This window comes from Spinacia oleracea, chromosome 2 (assembly GCF_020520425.1).
Source record: "Spinacia oleracea cultivar Varoflay chromosome 2, BTI_SOV_V1, whole genome shotgun sequence".
Classification (NCBI taxonomy): Eukaryota; Viridiplantae; Streptophyta; class Magnoliopsida; order Caryophyllales; family Amaranthaceae; genus Spinacia; species Spinacia oleracea.
Window position 1 is genome coordinate 88062730 of NC_079488.1, and position 19870 is coordinate 88082599.

General features: G+C 37.2%; 3 protein-coding genes across 3 annotated transcripts; 2 read left to right on the forward strand and 1 right to left on the reverse strand.

The window, feature by feature from the left end:
* The first annotated feature begins 253 nt into the window (after window positions 1-253).
* Window positions 254-9576, forward strand: LOC110791358 (sorting nexin 1). The gene is made up of 10 exons (XM_021996106.2): window positions 254-509; window positions 2950-3085; window positions 3776-3909; window positions 7522-7596; window positions 7866-8025; window positions 8138-8271; window positions 8360-8428; window positions 8666-8745; window positions 8886-8946; window positions 9045-9576. Exons 1-10 carry the CDS (start codon window positions 360-362, stop codon window positions 9246-9248), a joined length of 1203 nt encoding a protein of 400 aa, XP_021851798.1. The 5' UTR covers window positions 254-359; the 3' UTR covers window positions 9249-9576.
* A 183-nt stretch (window positions 9577-9759) lies between these two features.
* LOC110791352 (uncharacterized) lies at window positions 9760-10799 on the forward strand. The gene is made up of 3 exons (XM_021996099.2): window positions 9760-10189; window positions 10288-10341; window positions 10418-10799. The coding sequence occupies exons 1-3, from the start codon at window positions 9896-9898 to the stop codon at window positions 10652-10654; spliced, it is 585 nt and encodes a 194-aa protein (XP_021851791.2). The 5' UTR covers window positions 9760-9895; the 3' UTR covers window positions 10655-10799.
* A 3173-nt stretch (window positions 10800-13972) lies between these two features.
* On the reverse strand, window positions 13973-18137 carry LOC110774652 (uncharacterized). The gene is made up of 4 exons (XM_021979218.2): window positions 17638-18137; window positions 15305-17414; window positions 14846-15194; window positions 13973-14662 (listed from the first exon to the last, which is right to left on the reverse strand). Exons 2-4 carry the CDS (start codon window positions 17411-17413, stop codon window positions 13977-13979), a joined length of 3144 nt encoding a protein of 1047 aa, XP_021834910.2. The 5' UTR covers window position 17414; window positions 17638-18137; the 3' UTR covers window positions 13973-13976.
* Window positions 18138-19870: the final 1733 nt, after the last annotated feature.

The window sequence follows — 19870 nt, forward strand, 5'->3', positions numbered from 1 at the left end:
TTGTTACGAGAAAAGAACATAAATATTTTTTTTATTTAGGTTTTTAATAAATAGTAAAATAATATATTATTTTTATAACAAAAAAGTGAAATATTATATCACATGTTCTTTTGCCATAGTATCATATTTTTTTGCTTATGCACATATGTTATTTTGGTACACCATGCTCTATGTGCACCACGGCCCACAGTCCACGGATTGCGCACGGGGGCATGGGGCTAACAAAACGGGTTACTGTATTTTATTTTTCCAACAGAGAAACAAACGACTGATTTCCAGTTTAATCCACTCCCTTTAAACTTTAAACCCACGAAAAAGTTCAATTTAGTTGGATTACATTAATTTTGTAGAACAAAAAAATGCAGCAAAATCAGAGAAGCTCGTCATCTGGGTCATCGCAAAGCCCTAGATCTCCAAAATCTGAACAATTTCTGTCAGTTTCAGTCTCTGATCCTGTCAAATTGGGCAATGGCGTCCAATCTTACATCTCTTACAGAGTTTTCACTAAGGTATAAATTCTGATCATTTCAAATTTAGGGTTTTCTTTTCTGGTTCTAATTTCGCGACTCTTCAATTTTCTTTTTATGTGTTTTCGCCAGTATTATAGTCTGGATTAGGTTTTTCAAGTTTGACCTGAGTTGGGGCAATGTTGTTGCATTTAATCGAGTCATTATGATAAAATTAAGATTTAATTTTTTTGTACTTACAATTAAATTGGCCATGATTTGAGGTGATGTTGTGGAGATAGACGGAGACGGGGTTTGATTTTGGATGAATTGATGAAGAACTAAGTTATTGTTTGGAATAGTATAGTACTTGTGTTTATTAGGTGTATGTTACATTTTTATGTGATAATACACGAGTTGAATTGTCAAGGATGATAAGAAGTGGGTTTTGTTTTTGTGGTTTGTGGTGAAGAAACTCCGGGAGTAGATACTGAAACGATCGCAAGTGTGGTTGATTGATGATTCGATCTCATGCATTATGATGTGTAGAATCATAGAATTGAGCTATTATTGGAATTGGGAAGGCTGGTGAGCTGTAATTTTGGTAAATCCAGTCTTTTTGACAAGGGCTTTAAAAATTAAAAAAGTTCTAAAGTGAGTAGTTATGTCTAAATACTTTCACATAGAGTGTGCATTATCTCCTAATTGTAGCCACTGTGGGAAATGTAAACTTTTGGCGCTCCAATGCTAGATATCTGCAGTGAGAACTTTTTGGCAGTGGTAAGAATGAGATGGATATCTATCTGTTTAATATCCATTTGGAATGATGATGATGATTGACAGGAACGCCATGAAATCTTATGGGATTTTGACAGGTTTATGAAGTATATAAATTTGGGTATGGATAACTAATCGAATAGATCAATTTCATTCTACATTTCTTTTCCCCTCACCTAACTACTTTTCCCACGTCATTGTGATTTCCTAACCAACTTGACCTGTATTGTCCAATATGCCCTGCTGGTTGTTGCGCAGTGAAGAATATATATGAGGCTTAGGCAAATTCATCATGTTTTTATGTGTCATTGGAAAGTTTATCATACTAAAATTAGTAGATGTAAAGCTACTTTTTTTCGCTAAGTTGATTTGGTTAAGCTCCTTGCCAGAATAACATAGACTATTCATAGTATTTAGCAAGCGTACATCCCTTGCTGAAATCCATTTTATGCTAAGATTTTGTTCCAGTGAAGGATTCATATTTTGGGGGTACACCTATATCGCCTTCTCCATGCTGGATATTCGAATGTGTTGGGACTTGGGAGCTATGCATGCACTTTTGTAAATTGGATTGTTGATTGAGAGGCTTGTACCGAACTACCGATGTTGCCATGTGGTATATTAGAGAGTTGAAAATTAAGTGACAAAGTATATAGACTCCGGTTAGGTTGTAGAAGCTTAAAAGAACTATTTAGAAGCTGATAAGGTTTCCTCTTGAATTCTGACGCTGTTCGCTAAATCCCTTGTTGTGTTTTGGAGTATGTAACAAATTGTGTGATGATTAAATTGCATCCTTATTCCTCAAAACCCTAAATTGAGTTGTGCAAAGTTAGTATGTGCCAAAAAGAACATGAATCATATTGGTTAGTCTCGTTAAAGGTATTGATCTTAGATTATTTACATCTGAGTAAAAAGGTTACATTTGTGATGGAGGTCAAATGTGCTAATAAATGTTTGTGCATATGGCGTAATTGGAAACTTCCTAGAAGTAATGCGGGTTGCTAATTGAGATTATTCTTGCTGGATATGTGATATCATATTTTTAATAATAAATGATTTCTTACTCTCAATTAGTTTGGGCATACATTGTATATTTTTGTTGCTTATACTCAGTATATTTTTTGAAGCAAACACAAATCATAGTATCTTAGATTTGTTAATATCTCTGATATTGTTTACCTGAAGTTCTGAAATTCTTCCGTTGGTTATTTAAACATAATGAGAGGATGAGCGCAGACAATAAACATCTTCTGCAGGTTGCAGTTTCTATTCATTGCATATATTATGTCTTTTCCTTATATAGGAGATGAATGATTACACGTATTCTTATTTACAAGTGGTGTACAATATTTACACCGGAGTAAAAGTTAACTCAAAATACTTAAAAGTTAGCCTTTTATATGTAAAAGTCGTCTATTTTTTAGTGATATCATAAAAATTATATCTTCAAGATCATTAATAATGTATAAAATTAATAATTTAACCTTTACAATGTTTATCTGTCAACCTTTTTTTTTATAATATAAAAGTTAATCAAAACATATTAAAAGTTACCAATAAATAGGTAAAAGTTCTAAAAAACTGAATACAATAAATTTATTGTACACCTATTGCGTCCAAGACCTTTTGGAATGATTATGTAGTTACTTGTTATTATTTGTTTAAGTTATGTAACCTGAAGATACGTTAGCTTAACATGCTAGTTTTTCATTTTCATGTTTGGCAGACAAATTTACCGGATTATCAAGGGCCTGAAAAAATTGTCATTCGACGATACAACGATTTTGTTTGGTTACGAGATCGGCTTTTTGAGAGATACAAAGGCATCTTTATACCCCCTCTTCCAGAGAAAAGTGCTGTTGGTGAGGACTTCCTTAGTTATGTATGGTAAACTTCAAATTGGTTAGAAGCTAGTGATGTTGATGCTAATGTGCTTTTGCTCATCGTGATATATGCTTTCTTACATGTGTATCAAAAATGTGTTTTTTGGGTCACCGAACTAGTCAGAGAAGCTTTAATTTCGCCGACTGCATTACTTTTGGTAAGGAAATAAAAACTAGATTACCCCTAAAATATTTTATATAGTCTGTGCTTTGGAAGTGATTACTCCGTAGGAAATTCTATACAGCTATAATCACAATAAACTGAGAACCATTGTGAATATCAACTGTTGATGGAGTCTACACGATGGGCAGTCCCATGTAAGAATTCAGGCTTATTTTCTGTTTTAAATTTGTAGAAATGGATTGCTAATGCAACCTCATAAATGTGGTGGTAATATTTTCATTCCTTAGTTTACTTGGACATAACGCTGTTACTTGGCATGAAACTAGGTCATAAGCTAGTAGGCTAGGAGCTGAACTGTTAACATAAGCTTTAGTTTTTCCTTTAAATGAATTCTATTCGCAGTGCTTAGTTTGTTGGTGGGTTGGAATTAATTTTTTGAAACTATTAAAACATTGTTGGACATTTTGAGGAGCTGCTGATAGTTGGACTGATTGGCTGAACTATTGGTTTCAAATGTTTCATATGGTTTTGTTTACTCTTTGTAGAGAAGTTTCGCTTCAGTGCTGAATTCATTGAAATGAGACGTCAAGGATTGGATTTATTTGTTAACCGGATTGCGTCACATCCTGAACTTCGCCAAAGTGATGATCTGAGGTTGTTTTTGCAGGCAGATGAAGAGGTCAGTTGCCTGAGTAGTCACATAAGTCCCATATATCATCACATTTGCTAATCGTCTTGAAAGATAAATATTTCTGGATGTTGTGTGGGCAAATGATCACGTGAAACTAATTACTGTAGTTTTCTAAAATAGTCCATTGATAGCCACTGAAGTGCTGGTATATATTTCACGTGGTATCATTACTACAGATCTTTATGATTTCAGTGTTAATTCATTGCATGGTTAAAAGAGCAATTTCCGATAATAATGTTCGAAAATATGAAAATTCCCAAAATATGCCCCATGTTAATTTAATTCCCATACTACCGTCCACATCAGCAAGAAAGCCGGGTTATTTTTATTTTAATCAATCAGCACAAAACCGCCAACTGAAATAGCGGTTAAAATTGCCAAACCGCTATCTCAATTGGCGGTTTCTATTTTAAGTGAACCGCCCTTTGAAATGGCGGTTTGATTTACACGACATTCAGAAGTAAAACCCACTCACTCACAAAAGTTACTAATTTCTAAATAAAAAGAAATCACTCCATGTACTTTTGCTCCACCGTTCTTCGCTTCACCTTACCTAGCTCTTTGAACGACCCTCACCCTGCTTCTCACGGTCTCACCGGCCATCGCCGCCATAATTGTCACCAGACGTCGCAACCCATATCATTAGACGGTGCTACTGCTCACCCGTATGCCGCAGAACCACCAGTAAGGTGGCTGCAACCAGGTATTCATCTAAAGCCTATGAACCTTCACAAATTGATTGCTGGTGATGGTAAAAAGAAGAACAAGGAGGCTATTGAAACCTCTGCTAGAAAATTAAGTAATGGTGTGCACGTGATAAATGCTCTAAAAGTAGCATTAAAAAGCTTGTTTCCTTCTCAAAATCCAACGGCCGTGGCATTAGGAGTTTTCAATTGGGTGGAAGCTCTTGATAATTTTGTTGACCAAATTGGGTAAATTCCCTATCTATTCAAAACGAGCTACAACAATGTTGATGCTATGGGCTCCATTTTCCACAATTAATGATGCAGATTACTCTAGATTTGATTTCATCCAAACATTAACTGCCAATTCAATTGGCGGTTTACTCCCAAAACAAAACCATCATTTGAATTGGCGGTTCGTTTTTAAACCGTAAAAAAGAAATAACTTTTTACTAAGTCTTGGTGACGTGGACGGTAGCATGGAAATAAAACTTAACATTGGGCATATTTTGGGAATTTTTACATTTTCGAGCAATATTATCGGAAATCACTCTGGTTAAAACACTGCATACGTAGTTCATGCAGTACTCTGAATTTATTACCATTTTGAGGTGTGAGGCAGTATCCAATTGTTAGATTCAGGTCTGCACAGGGCTGGCGGCAGCCTTTGAGTGTGGGAGGCCTTTTTTTTAAGTAGCTTGTTGCTAGAAGAGCATTGCTCACGTAGAGTGAGCAGGTCTTTACTAGCTATTATGCCTCTCTTCCACTAAGCTACTTGCTAGTTTTTAATCTAACGAAAATTTCTCTTTAGGGTCAGGTTACACAGGCATGTCACTTTCCTTTTATCATGCCCCTCTGTCAACAGAGTATAAGCTGTAGCTAAATACTCTGAATAAGCTCCAATTGATTTTAGATTTTTAATAGAAGTCTAATGGCTCTCCACCAAAAAAAGAAGCTAAGCTTATAAGCTCTTGTAGATGCCTCCTATAATACATCCTTGCATCAAAACTCAGCTAATCTGTTGAAGCTCTACAGAACTACTGAGTAGACATCCAAGCTTCAGAGTTAGAATTCATTTACAAGCAAGCTTAAGATCCCACTTGAGTTCTTTTCTGTTGGGAAAATGTTTGTTGAGTTTCTGCAAGACCTCTTGCAAGTTGTAAGTAGTCTTTCGTAGGTGGAGTCTATACTGTAGTGTATAAAACTTTACATATATGAGTTACAGGATAGGAGTCCTTTTGCTAATATGTAGCAGAATAAGGTTTGATGTATGGAGGAGGCTCTAAAAAAAGCTAAGAGCTGATTAGAAACTTCAGTCACTCATCTGGGTTGGTCTTGTAGAAAGTGAAAACAAACTTCAATCCGTTCAGTTAGAACCATGCCACCTGTTTGGGTGTCTTACAGGTAATCGCCTATGCGGCATGGAAACAGAAATGGGAAAACCTCAAAAAATACAAAATGAGGAAACATCTCTTGAATAAAAGAAGAAAAGAAATTGTCAATGCACCAAGTAGCAAATACAGAAGTAGACAGTGGTAATGCCACATTTATCAACAAATTACCACTAAGCCACCAAATACCAAATTTACAAAATAACCTAACAAGAGAACAAACTGTGTTTTGGTAAGAATGGAACCAAAGAGAGAAAGGCTTTGAAGATCAGATCAGTTATCATTGTAGGAGGCTTCGATTCGGTTGGGAGATTAGAGAAACTTTTCAGAGATCAAATTTTGGGCTGCCTTTCAAATTTCAAGGCGGAAGGAAAGGCAAGAGCCCAATAGCTTCTCCTCCAATCTGATTGAGAGGTGTGACTCAGAGACTGAAAATGTGGTGAAGCTCCAAGGGAGTAGAGAGAGGGAAAGCAGTGAGCTTCATGTGGTATCTTTTGTGAGCCTCAATCGATTTTTGTAGGAGGCTGACAGGCAAGGCTGAGAATGTGAAAGCAGAGAAACAGATAGGATCTAGCAAATTCTAGTGTATTGGCTAGTGAACTCGAGTAGGCTGCAGCCCAACCCAGTCAATTCTGATGCGGATCTGAGTGAGTTAGTTAGAGATCTACGAGATTGGGAATGTGAGTATGAGATCAAGAACAGAACGAAAGAGAAACAGGCCTTAGTTGACTTCAGTCAGCAGCTAGGATATCCAGGTAAGTCATGTACGTAGTTGTTTCCCCTTTTTTTGGTAGACGTGTTTGGCAGGAAATTTGCCAGTTTATCTTGTGCATTTTGGGATGTATCAGCCATTCCTCTTATTGACACTTTTGAAGTCTAAATACTCTAAAATCTGGAACTTTCGAGTGCCAGCCTGGTTCATTTAGGATGTTTAATTCTCTGTATTTGTTTCCTGACGTGTTGAAACGATCCTTGTTTCTAGGACAGCAAAACTAAAGGTGTTGTTTCCATGCTTGGGTTGAGTCATTAACTTTCGATAAGAGTCTAGGCAACTCGTTGAAGGAGTTCCATAAACCTTAAATCACGGAACCTTCCCCTTTTTGGTTGATTTAGGAAGGTTTTTTTTAAAATTTTAATCATTGTTTGTTTGGCCAACTAGGGAGTCCATTAATCCAGTGGTTGGAGTAGTCGTGGACAACTGGACACTGTCGATGTTGAATGAGGCTTTGTATCTTTACTTTTGGCAAATATTGCATTTTTCTTCTCTGTGCTGGATTTAACTCTTATTCGTAAAAGGTTAATTGTTAAGACCCAGAAGTTCAAAGGATTGATGAATATCTTAGTTGTTTGTAATTTGTATAACGATGGCTGTTACATTGAATTATAAAATGCCTGTTAAAAACTACCTTTAAATTATAGATTTACTGTCTATGATTGTATACCAACGCTGTTATTTACTGTAACAAATATTCAACAGATTTTCCTGAAACCTGTTTAATGGTCATGTTGGGTTTGCTGTTTGTCAGACAATGGAGAGAGTGAGGGCTCAAGACCTTGGTATTTTCAAGAAGAAGCCTTCTGATCTAATGCAAATCTTCAAGGTATGGTAAATTAACAACATGAAGCCTCCTTTACAAAAACAGCTTAAGTAAATAATTGCATTTATGATCCCATTAAATTGGAAAGCCAATGCTCAAGTCTCAAATTTAATGATCGCATTGAATGGGAATGACACAATTACATGATAATTGACTTGTCATATAATGTTTATTGGCTCAATATTGATTAGTGTAGAGAAGGATATGGGTCAAATATTTTATACCTGTAATTTTATAACTGCAATGTATTCTTTTTCCTCCATCTTTGACAGGACATGCAATCCAAAGTAAGTGATGTTGTTTTAGGCAAGGAGAAGCCTGTTGAAGAATCAACTCCTGAGTATGAGAAGATGAAACGTTATATCTTCGAGCTTGAAGAGCACTTGGCGGAAGCGCAAAAGCATGCCTTTCGCCTTGTTAAGAGGCATAGAGGTGAGAAAAGGGCCATTTGCAATCTTACTGTCTCTGATACTATACTTGTTGGCATATTTCAACCATTGTAAGTTTTATGACGTTATAAATGATATTCAATGTTCAATTTCAGAGCTGGGACAATCATTATCAGATTTTGGAAAGGCAGTCAAGCTCTTGGGTGCCTGTGAGGGAGATTCTCTTGGAAAGGCATTTGCTGAGCTTGGCACAAAGTCAGAAGCATTGTCAATCAAGCTACAAGCAGAGGCAGGGTTTTCTCCATTATAAACTAAACTGATATTGCTTATAGGGTTTTGTTCATCAACTAATATTTTTCATAATTCATAATGTGCAGGCCCACCATCTTTTAATGAACTTTGAAGAACCTTTGAAAGATTATGTTCGTGCTGTGCAGTCTATCAAGGTTTGCTTTTGGCTCTTTTAAAGCATAAGATGCACTTTTCTTTTCTTTTCTTTTTCCACTTTTTTAAATTTTTCATTAAGTAAATTGTTTAGGTGAAAGTTATAAGTGAAACCGCTTCCACAAGTGAGTCAAATATATAAAGGGATGACATATGTGGACATGAAATATTTTCTTTAATGTTACTTACGATTCAGTTGTTGGAAACATTAGAAATAATTTATGGCACTTATTGAACAGGCCACTATAGCAGAGAGAGCTACTGCCTTTAAACAACATTGTGAGCTTTCCGAAACCGTGAAGCTGAAGGAAATAAATCTGTAAGATTCTTCTATCCTTTTCTTAAATTATAAGCATCATGCACCAGAAGTTGTCGTATTGAGTCACATTTTAATACTTGTATGTCTTAATTGAAAATGTTGTTCGATATCTTGCCATTGCTGATTGCTTTCACCTCCAGAGACAAGCTGATGCTCACAAGGTCAGACAAGTATGGTGATGCTGAGGCTGAATATCGGGAGGTAAACTTAGCATGTACTTCGTATAATTTATTGTTGATTGGATATCTCCCTAATATTATCCCCAGTATGTATCTCAAGAGTGGTTTTTGTGACTGCAGTTAAAAGCAGCAAGTGAGGAAGCAACTAGAAGGTTTGAGAGCATTGTTCGATTAATGAACGAAGAGATGGCACGCTTTCAAGAACAGAAAACCGAAGATATGGGGTTAGCATTTCATGAATTTGCCAAAGGACAAGCACACTTGGCAAACACCATTGCTGAAGCCTGGAGAGGTTTGCTTCCAAAGCTTGAAGCGTGTTCTTAATTATTGAACCCAAAAGGAATGAATGGGGTGGGTGGTCCGCAGGAATGCCAAGTGCATCTGTTTCACTTGTAAAGTATTTTCAGATTTTATTTTTTTTCATTTCTGTGTTGTAGCAACATCTCAGATTATCTGGAGATTCTAAACTCTAACTTGTAAAACACCCAGATGAATTGCAAACTCAGGAATGGTGAATTATGATGTGTTGTATTGTGCACATAGAGAAGACTAACTAACTTGTATGTGCGTCTATGTAACATTTGTCAAAATTGTGTATTGGTTCAACTTATGCACCATAAATTTCAGGATTAAATGATTGTTTTGTGGCTCATTTCTTGACCAATAAACTCCCTAACACAATTTGGCATATTAAGTCGATAACTTTATCAATAATTGATGATTTTCAGCCATTAACTTATTTTGAAAGAGAGTAAATAACCTCACAAAATAATTATCTTTCTCAGTTTGCAAAATTCGAAACTTAAAAAGTAGTTGTTGACGAAAATCGCCCTGGTTACCAAACTGGCATACATTAGACAGTGACCACCAAAATCCTATCCTCTTCAACTATTCAACCTCACATAATATTTTCCAACCCAAAAAAACCAAAAGAAAAAAAAAAGAAGGGCTCCCAACTTGTGAAGAAGCTAATGGCTTCAATAACTGGTAGACAACTAATCAATCCTCAAATAACATTACAGTCTAACAAATCATACTTTTCAGGTCATCACAGCATTTCAACTTCATTCTCTTTCAATGGGAATCACAATGACATTCAGTTTCCTACGTTTTATTCCGGCCAACGGAATATGCCGGTTGCGGTAAAATCGTCACCTGGAAAAGATGGTGGCATTGCCGGGGTTGACGAAGAGGGTGTATCTCTTGGAACCATGAAGTTGCCTTCAGACACTGATATTTCAAGGTTTGAGACTTTACTCTTTCAGGTAATCCTCTTTTTTGATTATAAGTGTAGCTTCATTAGATTATTAATACCAAGTAGTATAGTTTTATGAATTAATTGAGGATCGATGTTGATGTGCAGTGGGCTAATAGTCTGAACCAAGGAGCTCAGATGCCACTTCCTGTTCCATTGAAGGTCAGTTATTGTGTTTTGTAGTCTCTTAATGTTTGTTGTAAAAACATGTCTAATTTGATATGTTTGTAAGGAACAGGTGGATAAGATTGAAGGAGGGGTAAGGCTAGGGTTTGTGGAAATCGACGATGGGAAGACAGAAACTAAAGTGTACATTGATTGTCAAGTAGTTAGAGGAAGCAACAACTCTGGTGCTCCAGTATTTGTAGCAACTAGAAAAGGACTCCTCAAAAACAAGGTGCCTCTTGGTGAGCCTAGAATTATGAAGAGCCTCCTTGCTGCTCTCAAGACATCAGTTGAAATCGCCAGAGCTTGACCATTTTCTCTCATTATTTTTAACTCACTTTAAACATGTTGATAATTACTTGTTGTTCTTATTGATTAAGGAATAAGGAGGTTACTAAACTCTTCGTAATCATATATACTTAAGTCTACTGATAATGATTATTGGATTTTCTATATTTCTTGGCTTCCTTAGGTACTTTTGATTACTCCACTTAGTCCTATATATACGCTCCTTTTCTACCATTATTGTATTCACACCCGTGCTATTTCTTCTTCTCCTTTTCTATGATCTCTTTTGGGTATAAGTTCTAGTGACTCCATCTCACACTCAACATTGTCATTTTTGTCAGTTTTGTAAACCTTAGGGAACGAATCGGACTATTGAGCACCCCGATTGCATCGAATATCGTTTTCAAGGCAGTGATTTCATTACCATTGTAAGAAATAATACTGTAAAATCCGAAAATGATCAAGGAAATGTGGGCCGAATATGTGTAGAACTCTGTTTTAGAAGCAAAATTTACCCCGACTGTGGTGCAATAGGAATAGGCATTGCCCCCCAAGATTTGACACAACAATTTGTCTTAACGTGCACTTAAATAAGCGAACTTAGGAACTCATAATATGCTCATAACAATAGGATTTGGAAAACAGAAAAGAGAGAAATAGTTAGAATATTTTTCGGTGATTCAAATGAGCTCCCAAAAGCTGATTATAAAGGCAGAACATTTGTAACCGAAATGAAGAATTCAATTACACAATTAAAACAGTTGTAACCGAAAATCAGAATTCAATTTTACAATTAAAACGGAGACGTAAATCAAGGGGTCGTTTTCGACATGTTGATCGGCACATGTATTAAGAAAGCATAGTTGAATTTGATATAATAATGATGCAAGTGGAGTAATTGACAATAAACAAATATTAGAAAAAACAAGCCTGGTGTAATTAAAAGTTACAAAAAATGGATTTATTTATGATTAAGTGGGGTCATAGGAAAGTAAAAAAAAATAATAAACAATTGGGTGGGTGTAAAGTTACCAAAAGTGGAATTGTGACTCTAAAAAAGTACGACCGGAATTAGTAACTGTGACTCCTAAAAATATACGGAGGGAGTATTTTTATAGAAATACAGTACATCCATTACAAAATGAGCAGTTTCCTACTAGTGTCATAATGTTCTTTACATTGAGCTTTATAATACTTTTGGATATAACTTTTTTACTATTGATCCTACCCTTATTCCCCACAACATTTACAATTTTCTACTCAATTTTTTTTACTTTATTATTTTTTTCTTACACTCACCCACAATTTTACAAATATCTCTTACTTAACCATATTTTATTATAATTACCAAGCTTTCTACACAAAGTGCGTCTTTTATCTTAATATTTGTGCAAATAGTAACCGATCATTTGAAACGGAGGTTGTGTAAGTCAAAATAAGTAAAAATAAATTTAAACAACCCAATTGTAAATATAAATCCGGACAAAGTAAATCGAATAACTCCAAAGCGTATACAAACTCTTATTTGAAGGTGGTACACCAGAGTAAAAGTGTGTAAAAGTTACACCGGTAAATGTAAAAGTTATCAAATTTTTTAGTGATAAATTTTTTCGCTTGAATAAAAATCTATCGCTTCAAAATTACTATTAATATATAAAGTTAATTATGTAACCCTTTAAAATATTTATCCATTAAAATAAAATAAAACAAAATATGGTTTATACACCCGGGTGCACAATGCTCACTGTGCACCCTGTTTTACAAAAAACATATAGTTCAAATACAAAGAACATATTGTTCATACCCAAAGAACATATAGTCAATGAACATATAGTTCAAATCCATAGAATATATAGTTTAAAAATTTCACTAGTACATGTACATTGAAATCGTTCTCAATGTTCATTAGATTTTCAATAAATGTTCAATAGGGTGCACAATGAGCACTGTGCACCCGAGTGTATAATCCAAATTGCGAAAATAAAAAATTATATTACACAATATAAAAATCGGATTTTTCACCAAATGCCCCTGAGGTTTACTTTAATGCACCAAATACCCCTAAACTTTTCAAAATGCACCAAACACCCCTGACGTATGCAATAATATCATTAAATGCCCTTTTGTCTGACGGACGTTAACCCTCCGTTAGGCAGTTAGTTCGTTAAAACATAATGCACCGAATACCCCTGAGGTTTGGTAAAAAGCACCAAATACCCCTGAGGTTTGGTAATTTTTTTTCCAAAAACTAGCCGTTGAATTTGAATAATATAGCCGTTGCAGTCACCCATACACTAATTTCCCTTATATATACCATACCCAACAACAACACCACACTGCCCTAAACCCCAATCCCCCCCAACTGCACAAACAGTCCACCCCAAACCCCCACCTGCACAACCACAACACTGCAACAGGAGCACCAACAACAAGCAGAACCCTGCAACACCAGCAGCAGCAACAGCAAGAACAAACAACAACAGCAGCAGCAGCAACAGCAAGAATAACAAGACAGCAGAGCAACAAGAACAAACACCAATAGCAGCAGCAGCAAGGACTTCTACACAGCACAACACCAGCAGCAAGAACAACACAGCAACAACAAGAATAGACAACACCAGCAGCAAGAACAACACAACACAACAACAACAATAACAAACAACAGAAGCAGCAACAACAGAAGCATCAACAACAGAAGCAGCAACAACAGAGCAGCAAGAACAACAACACAGCATGAGTTCTTGTTCCAATACATCATCATCCAATCTGTTTTCATACATACTTGTTCCAAACAAATGTTGTCCTATTTGTTCCAAAAAATGTGCAATAAAAAGCTCCGAGACATCCAAAAATCCACAGAGGCTATATTACAAGTGTGATCCTTGTAACCATTTTATGTGGTGCAAAGGAAGTGTTCTACACCAAAATCAACAACACCAACAGCAACAGAGCAATATAGAGTATGAGGGAACATCGGAAGACAACGACAATATAAGTGACGAACTGAAGAAACTGAAGAAAAGAGTGAAAGAGCTCAAAAAATTCCAAGCTGCAGCAATTAAAATAGGAATTGTAATGTTTTTGTGTCTAATGTTTGTAGTAAAGAAGTAATCAAGACAAACAATGATGGTTGTAATGGCACGAGCACATGAATTTCATTTATCAATAATATGCAAGTCTTTGAACTCGTAACTGAAATAGTTTGTTTCCAAAATAAACCGAACATCAAGTTGTGGGTAGCTTTACAAAAAAATGCCAAAATGTGCCACAACCTAAGTTGTTTTTCAAAATAAACCTAAGCTTTAAAACAGAAATACTAAACTGAATCCTAAGCTTACTTCTAGTTATGCAGCTTTGGACTTCTTGCTGCTCGATGCATTAGATGTTGGAGCCTTCCTCTTCCTAGCACCAGATGTTGATGCACCAGCAGAACCAGCAGCAGCTGCAGCAGATTCTTTCCTCTGTTTTGCAGTGGAACCTCCTTTACAGGTTCTTGAGTTATGCCCAATTTGCTTGCATTTCCCACACTTGACAGTGGTGTTTCTTTTCCCCCTCTTCTTCTCATGAGCACCTCTTCTTCTCTGCTTGGCTGGTCTGCCAGCTGCCCTTCTCATTAGTGGGGGAAGAATCCTAGGTAGCTCAAATGTAGGCCACTGTGTTGAGTCAGGCATGGGGTGAATATGCTCTGAGTATGTGAGCTTATAGGCTGCCCCTTTGAAGTAAGGAGAAACAAAATCTGTAGGATTGAGTCTTTGATGGTATATTACCCTAATAGCATGCTTGCAAGGTATACCACACCCTTGCCATTTCCCACAACCACAAACTCTAGCAGCAAGCCTAATAGGGAACTTCACATGACCATCTAAAACCTCAAATTCACCCCCCCCAGCATTAGTTGCATAACAGAACCTCGAGTCAGCACTCCTCTCTTCAAGCTCCTTAGTAGCATATGGCGTCAATTGATCGGGTCCAATGTCAACAGCTTTATCAAATCTGGCCCCGATCTTCGTCATGCACCAAGACCTTATTTCTAACATAACAGAATACAATAATTGGCATCACACATTTTAATGCAAAATAAATACCCGACTCGGAAACTTGAACACATACCCGACTCGGACACTTGAACACAAACCCGACTCGGACACTTGAATACAAACCTAAATAAATAAGTTCCAATGACACAAAAATAGGATAAAATGTAAAGGATTACCTTCAAGAAGTGACAAAACAGGAAGATCCCTAAAGGGTTTGGTACACGCGTTGAAGGATTCCACAAAGTTGGTGGTGTTGTGATCACAAGTGACCCCAACATCAAACTTGTGTCTGGACCACTGTTCAGGCACTTTGTCAAGATATCCCACTGCTTCTGGGATGAGTTTGCCAATCTTTTCCATGGCTTTGTTGAAGACATATGGATTGTATGCATCAGCAGCAACCCAGAACAAGTCATGGAAGGCTGTGCCACTGTATCCAGCTTGTCTGCAGTTGGTATACAGATGCTGAGCACAGACCCTCCTGACTGCTTTGGGGAAAACATCATACAAAGCAGATTCTACTCCCTGCATAACACAATTCCAAGTTTCAATAACTAGGGAAGTGAACCAGAAAACTGAAAAAAATATAAACAATACTACAAATAATAAAAACCAAGAAAGGGAGGAGTAATTACCCTCATTCTGTCACTAATAAAAGTCCAGTCATCCCTCTGGCACCCATGTTGAACAAACAAAGCCTTCAAACTTCTGAAAAAATAGGACCATGTGTCCATACTCTCCGTACTCACAATGCTATAGGCTAATGGAAAAATCTCATTATTCCCATCGATAGCAACTGCAGTGAGGAGAATTCCCTTATAGTATCCACTCAAATGTGCACCATCAATGCCTATGATAGGCCTACAACCTCTTAAGAAACCCCTAACTTGTGCAGCAAAGGAGAAAAAGCAAGCCTTGAAACGGGGTGTCACGTTACCAGAATCTGCAGTCCAAGTGACCAAGGCATAACTCCCAGGATTGGTAGATTTGATCATTTCAGCATAGGATGGTAAAAGGGCATATGACTCATCAAAACCTCCATAAATTTGCTGCCTCCCGAGGCTTCTCACCTTGTACATCAACCTCTGTTTCACTTGTACCCTATAAATCCCCAATGCCTTTCTTTGAAGTGTCTTAATTGGGATTTCTGGATTTGCTTCAATGTCAGGAAGTAGTTTGGTGCATAGCCACTGAGATGTCACCATGGGATTCTCCTCAAGTCTCCCACAAGACTTGTGCTCACTGACAAGAGTTTTAATGGCCCAACTGACCCCATCCAACAACACACAGGCATGGATCCTCCAATTGCATGACTCAACCAGACACATTGCAGTGAATCTGGTTGTATCAGCCTTTTCAACACTCACAGCAAATCCCTCTTGAATACAGAAGTCTCTGAAGACCTCCATGAAGTGTGTCTTGCTTTGGAATATCATCCATGGTTGCAACTTGATAGTCCCCCATGGCATGCTTCCCACAACTTTCCCATTTGCATACAAATTATCCAGCTTATTACTCCCATCTAAATGATCCTCAAAACTTCTCTCAGAAATTACCTCCTTAAGAACATCTTGTTCTTCATCTTCTTCAATTTCTTCGTCAATGAAATCGTCGGAGTTGAAACCAGTTTCACTATCACTCTCACTCTCCTCAAAATTTTCATCATCACTCTCATCATCCCATTGCTCCTCTTCCTCCACATTGTATGCAGTGGGTTTCCTCACCCTTGAACCAGCAGGCCTTCCCCCCCTCTTCTTAGGAACAAACTCACCCGTCTTCTTAGCATGACTTCTGGAAATTCTGAAACCCCTCCCTTTGTTTAACTCAGCCCTGTTAGGAGGGGGTGTCTGATCTGGCTGGTGTTCTGTTTGATGTTGTTGCTGCTGTTCTGTGGGTTGGTGTTGCTGTTGTTCTGTTTGTTGTTGTTGTTGATGTTCTGTTTGTTGTTGTTGCTGATGTTCTTTCTGTTGTTGTTGTTGCTGTGGTTGTGTCTGTGGTGAGGTTGGTGGTGGTGAGGGACTTCTTGGTGGTGGTGATGGATTATTTGGTGGTGGTGAGGGACTTCTTGGTGGTGGTGATGGATTATTTGGTGGTGGTGAGGGCTCTCTTGGTGGTGATGGAACATTTGGTGGTGGTGAGGGCTCTCTTGGTGGTGGTGAAGGCTCTTTTTGTGTATTTGGTGGTTGGGAACCTCCCGGGGAAAAGCAGTCAGCATGTTGTGAGCTGTAAACACGTACGTACTCTACGCTTAAATCCTCAACATCATACACAGGCACCTCAACTGCCACTGTGTTTGCCAATTGCTCCTCCAAATCCCTTTGAATCTCAGCCTCCCTTTCTAACCTTCTCCTTTCCTCTTCCCTCTCCCTCTCAAACTCCTCAGCTTTCCTTCTAAGTTCTGCAGCCTTCCTTTCCTTCCTATCCTTCCTTTTCTTAACTGCAGTCCTAAATTGGATTGAAGTTTCCTTCTCATTTGCCTTCTCTATCCATATTTCCACAGTATCTGTGCGCTTAAATAAACCCCACATGCCCATCAAACCAACATCATTCAACAATTCTACTCTTTTATTCGTACTAGGATTAACATAAAACAATCTAAATAAATCGGGAATCAGAACATCTTGCTTAATAGAATCATCAAACAAGTCATCAACCAAATCCATGTAGTTCGTTTCATCAGTATCTTGTACCCTCACATCAAAATTCCGATCATTATAATGACATAACAACCAAATTGCGACCATCCTATACAAACAATAAACACAACACAAAAATTCAAATTAATGAACTAAATCATTAGGCAAAACAACAAAGCACAACCAGACACTATGTTTTACCATTAACACCCCAAAATTCAAGTTAACCCATCTCATGGAAAAATCACGATTTTAGCAAAACCCTAACCCTAATCAAAGCAAAATTCGCAAAAAATAGCACCAAGAACAAGAAACGAATTGAGTGAACTAACCTTGACACAATTTTGATGAAGTTGAAGCCACAAATTCCAGTCCTTTGCTCTCCTTGCACCCACTTTTGTAGGACTCGCGAAAACTGCAGATTTTTGGACCAAATTGTCGATCTTTTCGTGGGGATTTACTTCGACTAACTATTGCGAGTTGTTTTACACAAATCCCAGCGAATTTCGATCTTTCTCTCTCTTTGGTTTGGTACTCAAGTGCTCTCTAATGGTGTAAGAGAACAGAGAGAAATGTCGAGGAAGAAGTTGGGAAGTTAGGTTTTGAATTTTTTTTTTTTTTTTTTTTTTTTCTTTTTTGATATGGCGCCAGAAAGGACAAGTAAGGGCAACAAGGTAAAAACATGGTAACGGAGGGTTAACGTCCGTCAGACAAAAGGGCATTTAATGATATTATTGCATACGTCAGGGGTGTTTGGTGCATTTTGAAAAGTTTAGGGGTATTTGGTGCATTAAAGTAAACCTGAGGGGCATTTGGTGAAAAATCCGTATAAAAATTAATCAAATCACGTAAAAAGTTAGCAAAAATAAAATGGATAAAAGTTAACGTAAGCGGGTTTACTAAAGTTGTAATTATTCATATGAAGACAAGAATTTTGATTCCTCTTATAAAAGGTTTCCAATTCTCAAACACCAAACAAATTTGGCGCTTTTCTCCCTCTGTATTCCAAATTGCAGTTAATTCTGTTAAACAACACTTCCTAAAACTTGAACGAAGAATCCCCTGTTTTCTCCAAGAAACAATGGAGCAAAAAACACCTTCCACTTCCAAAAACCCAGACGAAGTCAATGAAATTACTGATGCTGCACTGATTCTTTTATCTATGAAGCATTCGAAACTCGATCGCGAAACCGCCTTCAACCTAGAAGCAACGAAAAATTCGTTTCTTGGACATCCGATTAAAACGTCAATTCATGGTAATGAAATCAAAAACCGATTTGTTGGTGTTGAAAATAATAGACAACGAGCAGTACTTCCTGGTCCTTCAATGGTGGAGAGTTTGCAAGATATAATAGGAAAACAAGGTGGATCAGTGGAGAAAGTTGTATCAAAAAGCGACTTGAATAGTGATATTCAAAGGCTGGTTTTGGACAGGGATAAGGCCAAATTGATGTTCGAACCGTTTTTTACAAAGAGAGAGGAAATAATCTTTAAAGAAATTGATAAGCTTATGGTTAGTGTTTATGATATTGAAGGACGAAAGTATGAGATGTTCTATAAAATGTCGAGAAACACCAAATTCCCTACTCTTTGTGGTTGCGAATGGAACAAATTTTGTCAAGATCATGGATTAAAAGCTGGTGATTTTGTTAAACTTTTGATTTTTCGCCATGCTAAGACTCAACAATTTGCGACATTCGGCATAAGGAAAAGGTCACGCGCCACCTAAAATGATCGTTTCTTGCTCGGTTATGGAGTTTCATTACAGCTGTATAAATTGCTCTTTTCTTGCTGCGTCATGGAATGTTTTTTGTTTATTCTTTTGTTTTAGTTTGAATAAGGTGAAATGTCCAATTGTCTACACCTTTGATTCTTGGATTAATTTTAGAGATTTTTTTTGACAAGTTTAATTTTACAGCAATTGAGGTATTGACTAAAGTTTGATATTGTATTAGAATATGTTTGAATTTCAGTTTTAGAGATTACATTTATTTACGTTTTAATCTAATCATATCTCTAGCTTTACTATTTCACTCGTGTCTTCACGTACGAGTCTTCGTAGGGGGTCGGGTCGTCGAGGCGGGTAACTGTCATGTAATTTATCAAGTACTCACAAATATTGTTCAAAGTTGTTGCCAGGTTCTTATTAATTGATGAGTCAAGAATATACACTAGTACAAGATATGAGAATTGTATTTCTATCTAAACTAGGGAGTGACTGCTACTGTTTTTTTTGGTGCAAATGAGCCACAAGGGCGGGGATGAGAATCGATCCTAGGATCTCCTAGAACCGGGATGGAAGCTCTAACCAACCGGGAGTGACTGCTATGTAGGAACAATGACTAGTAATGAACGAATAAACTTATCTTTAACCAAGTCGTGGCGTGTATGAACACTGCCCTAAAGTTGAATTTGCCCCGTTACGTACACACGGCCTCTTGACAATCAACCTCCAGGGTTACACGACATCTATCTCGTTGGTGTAGTACAAAAAGATAGATTGAAAACGAAATTGAACGTTGCCCAAAATGAATCAGAGAGTATGTGTTTGAGAGGATAATTTTC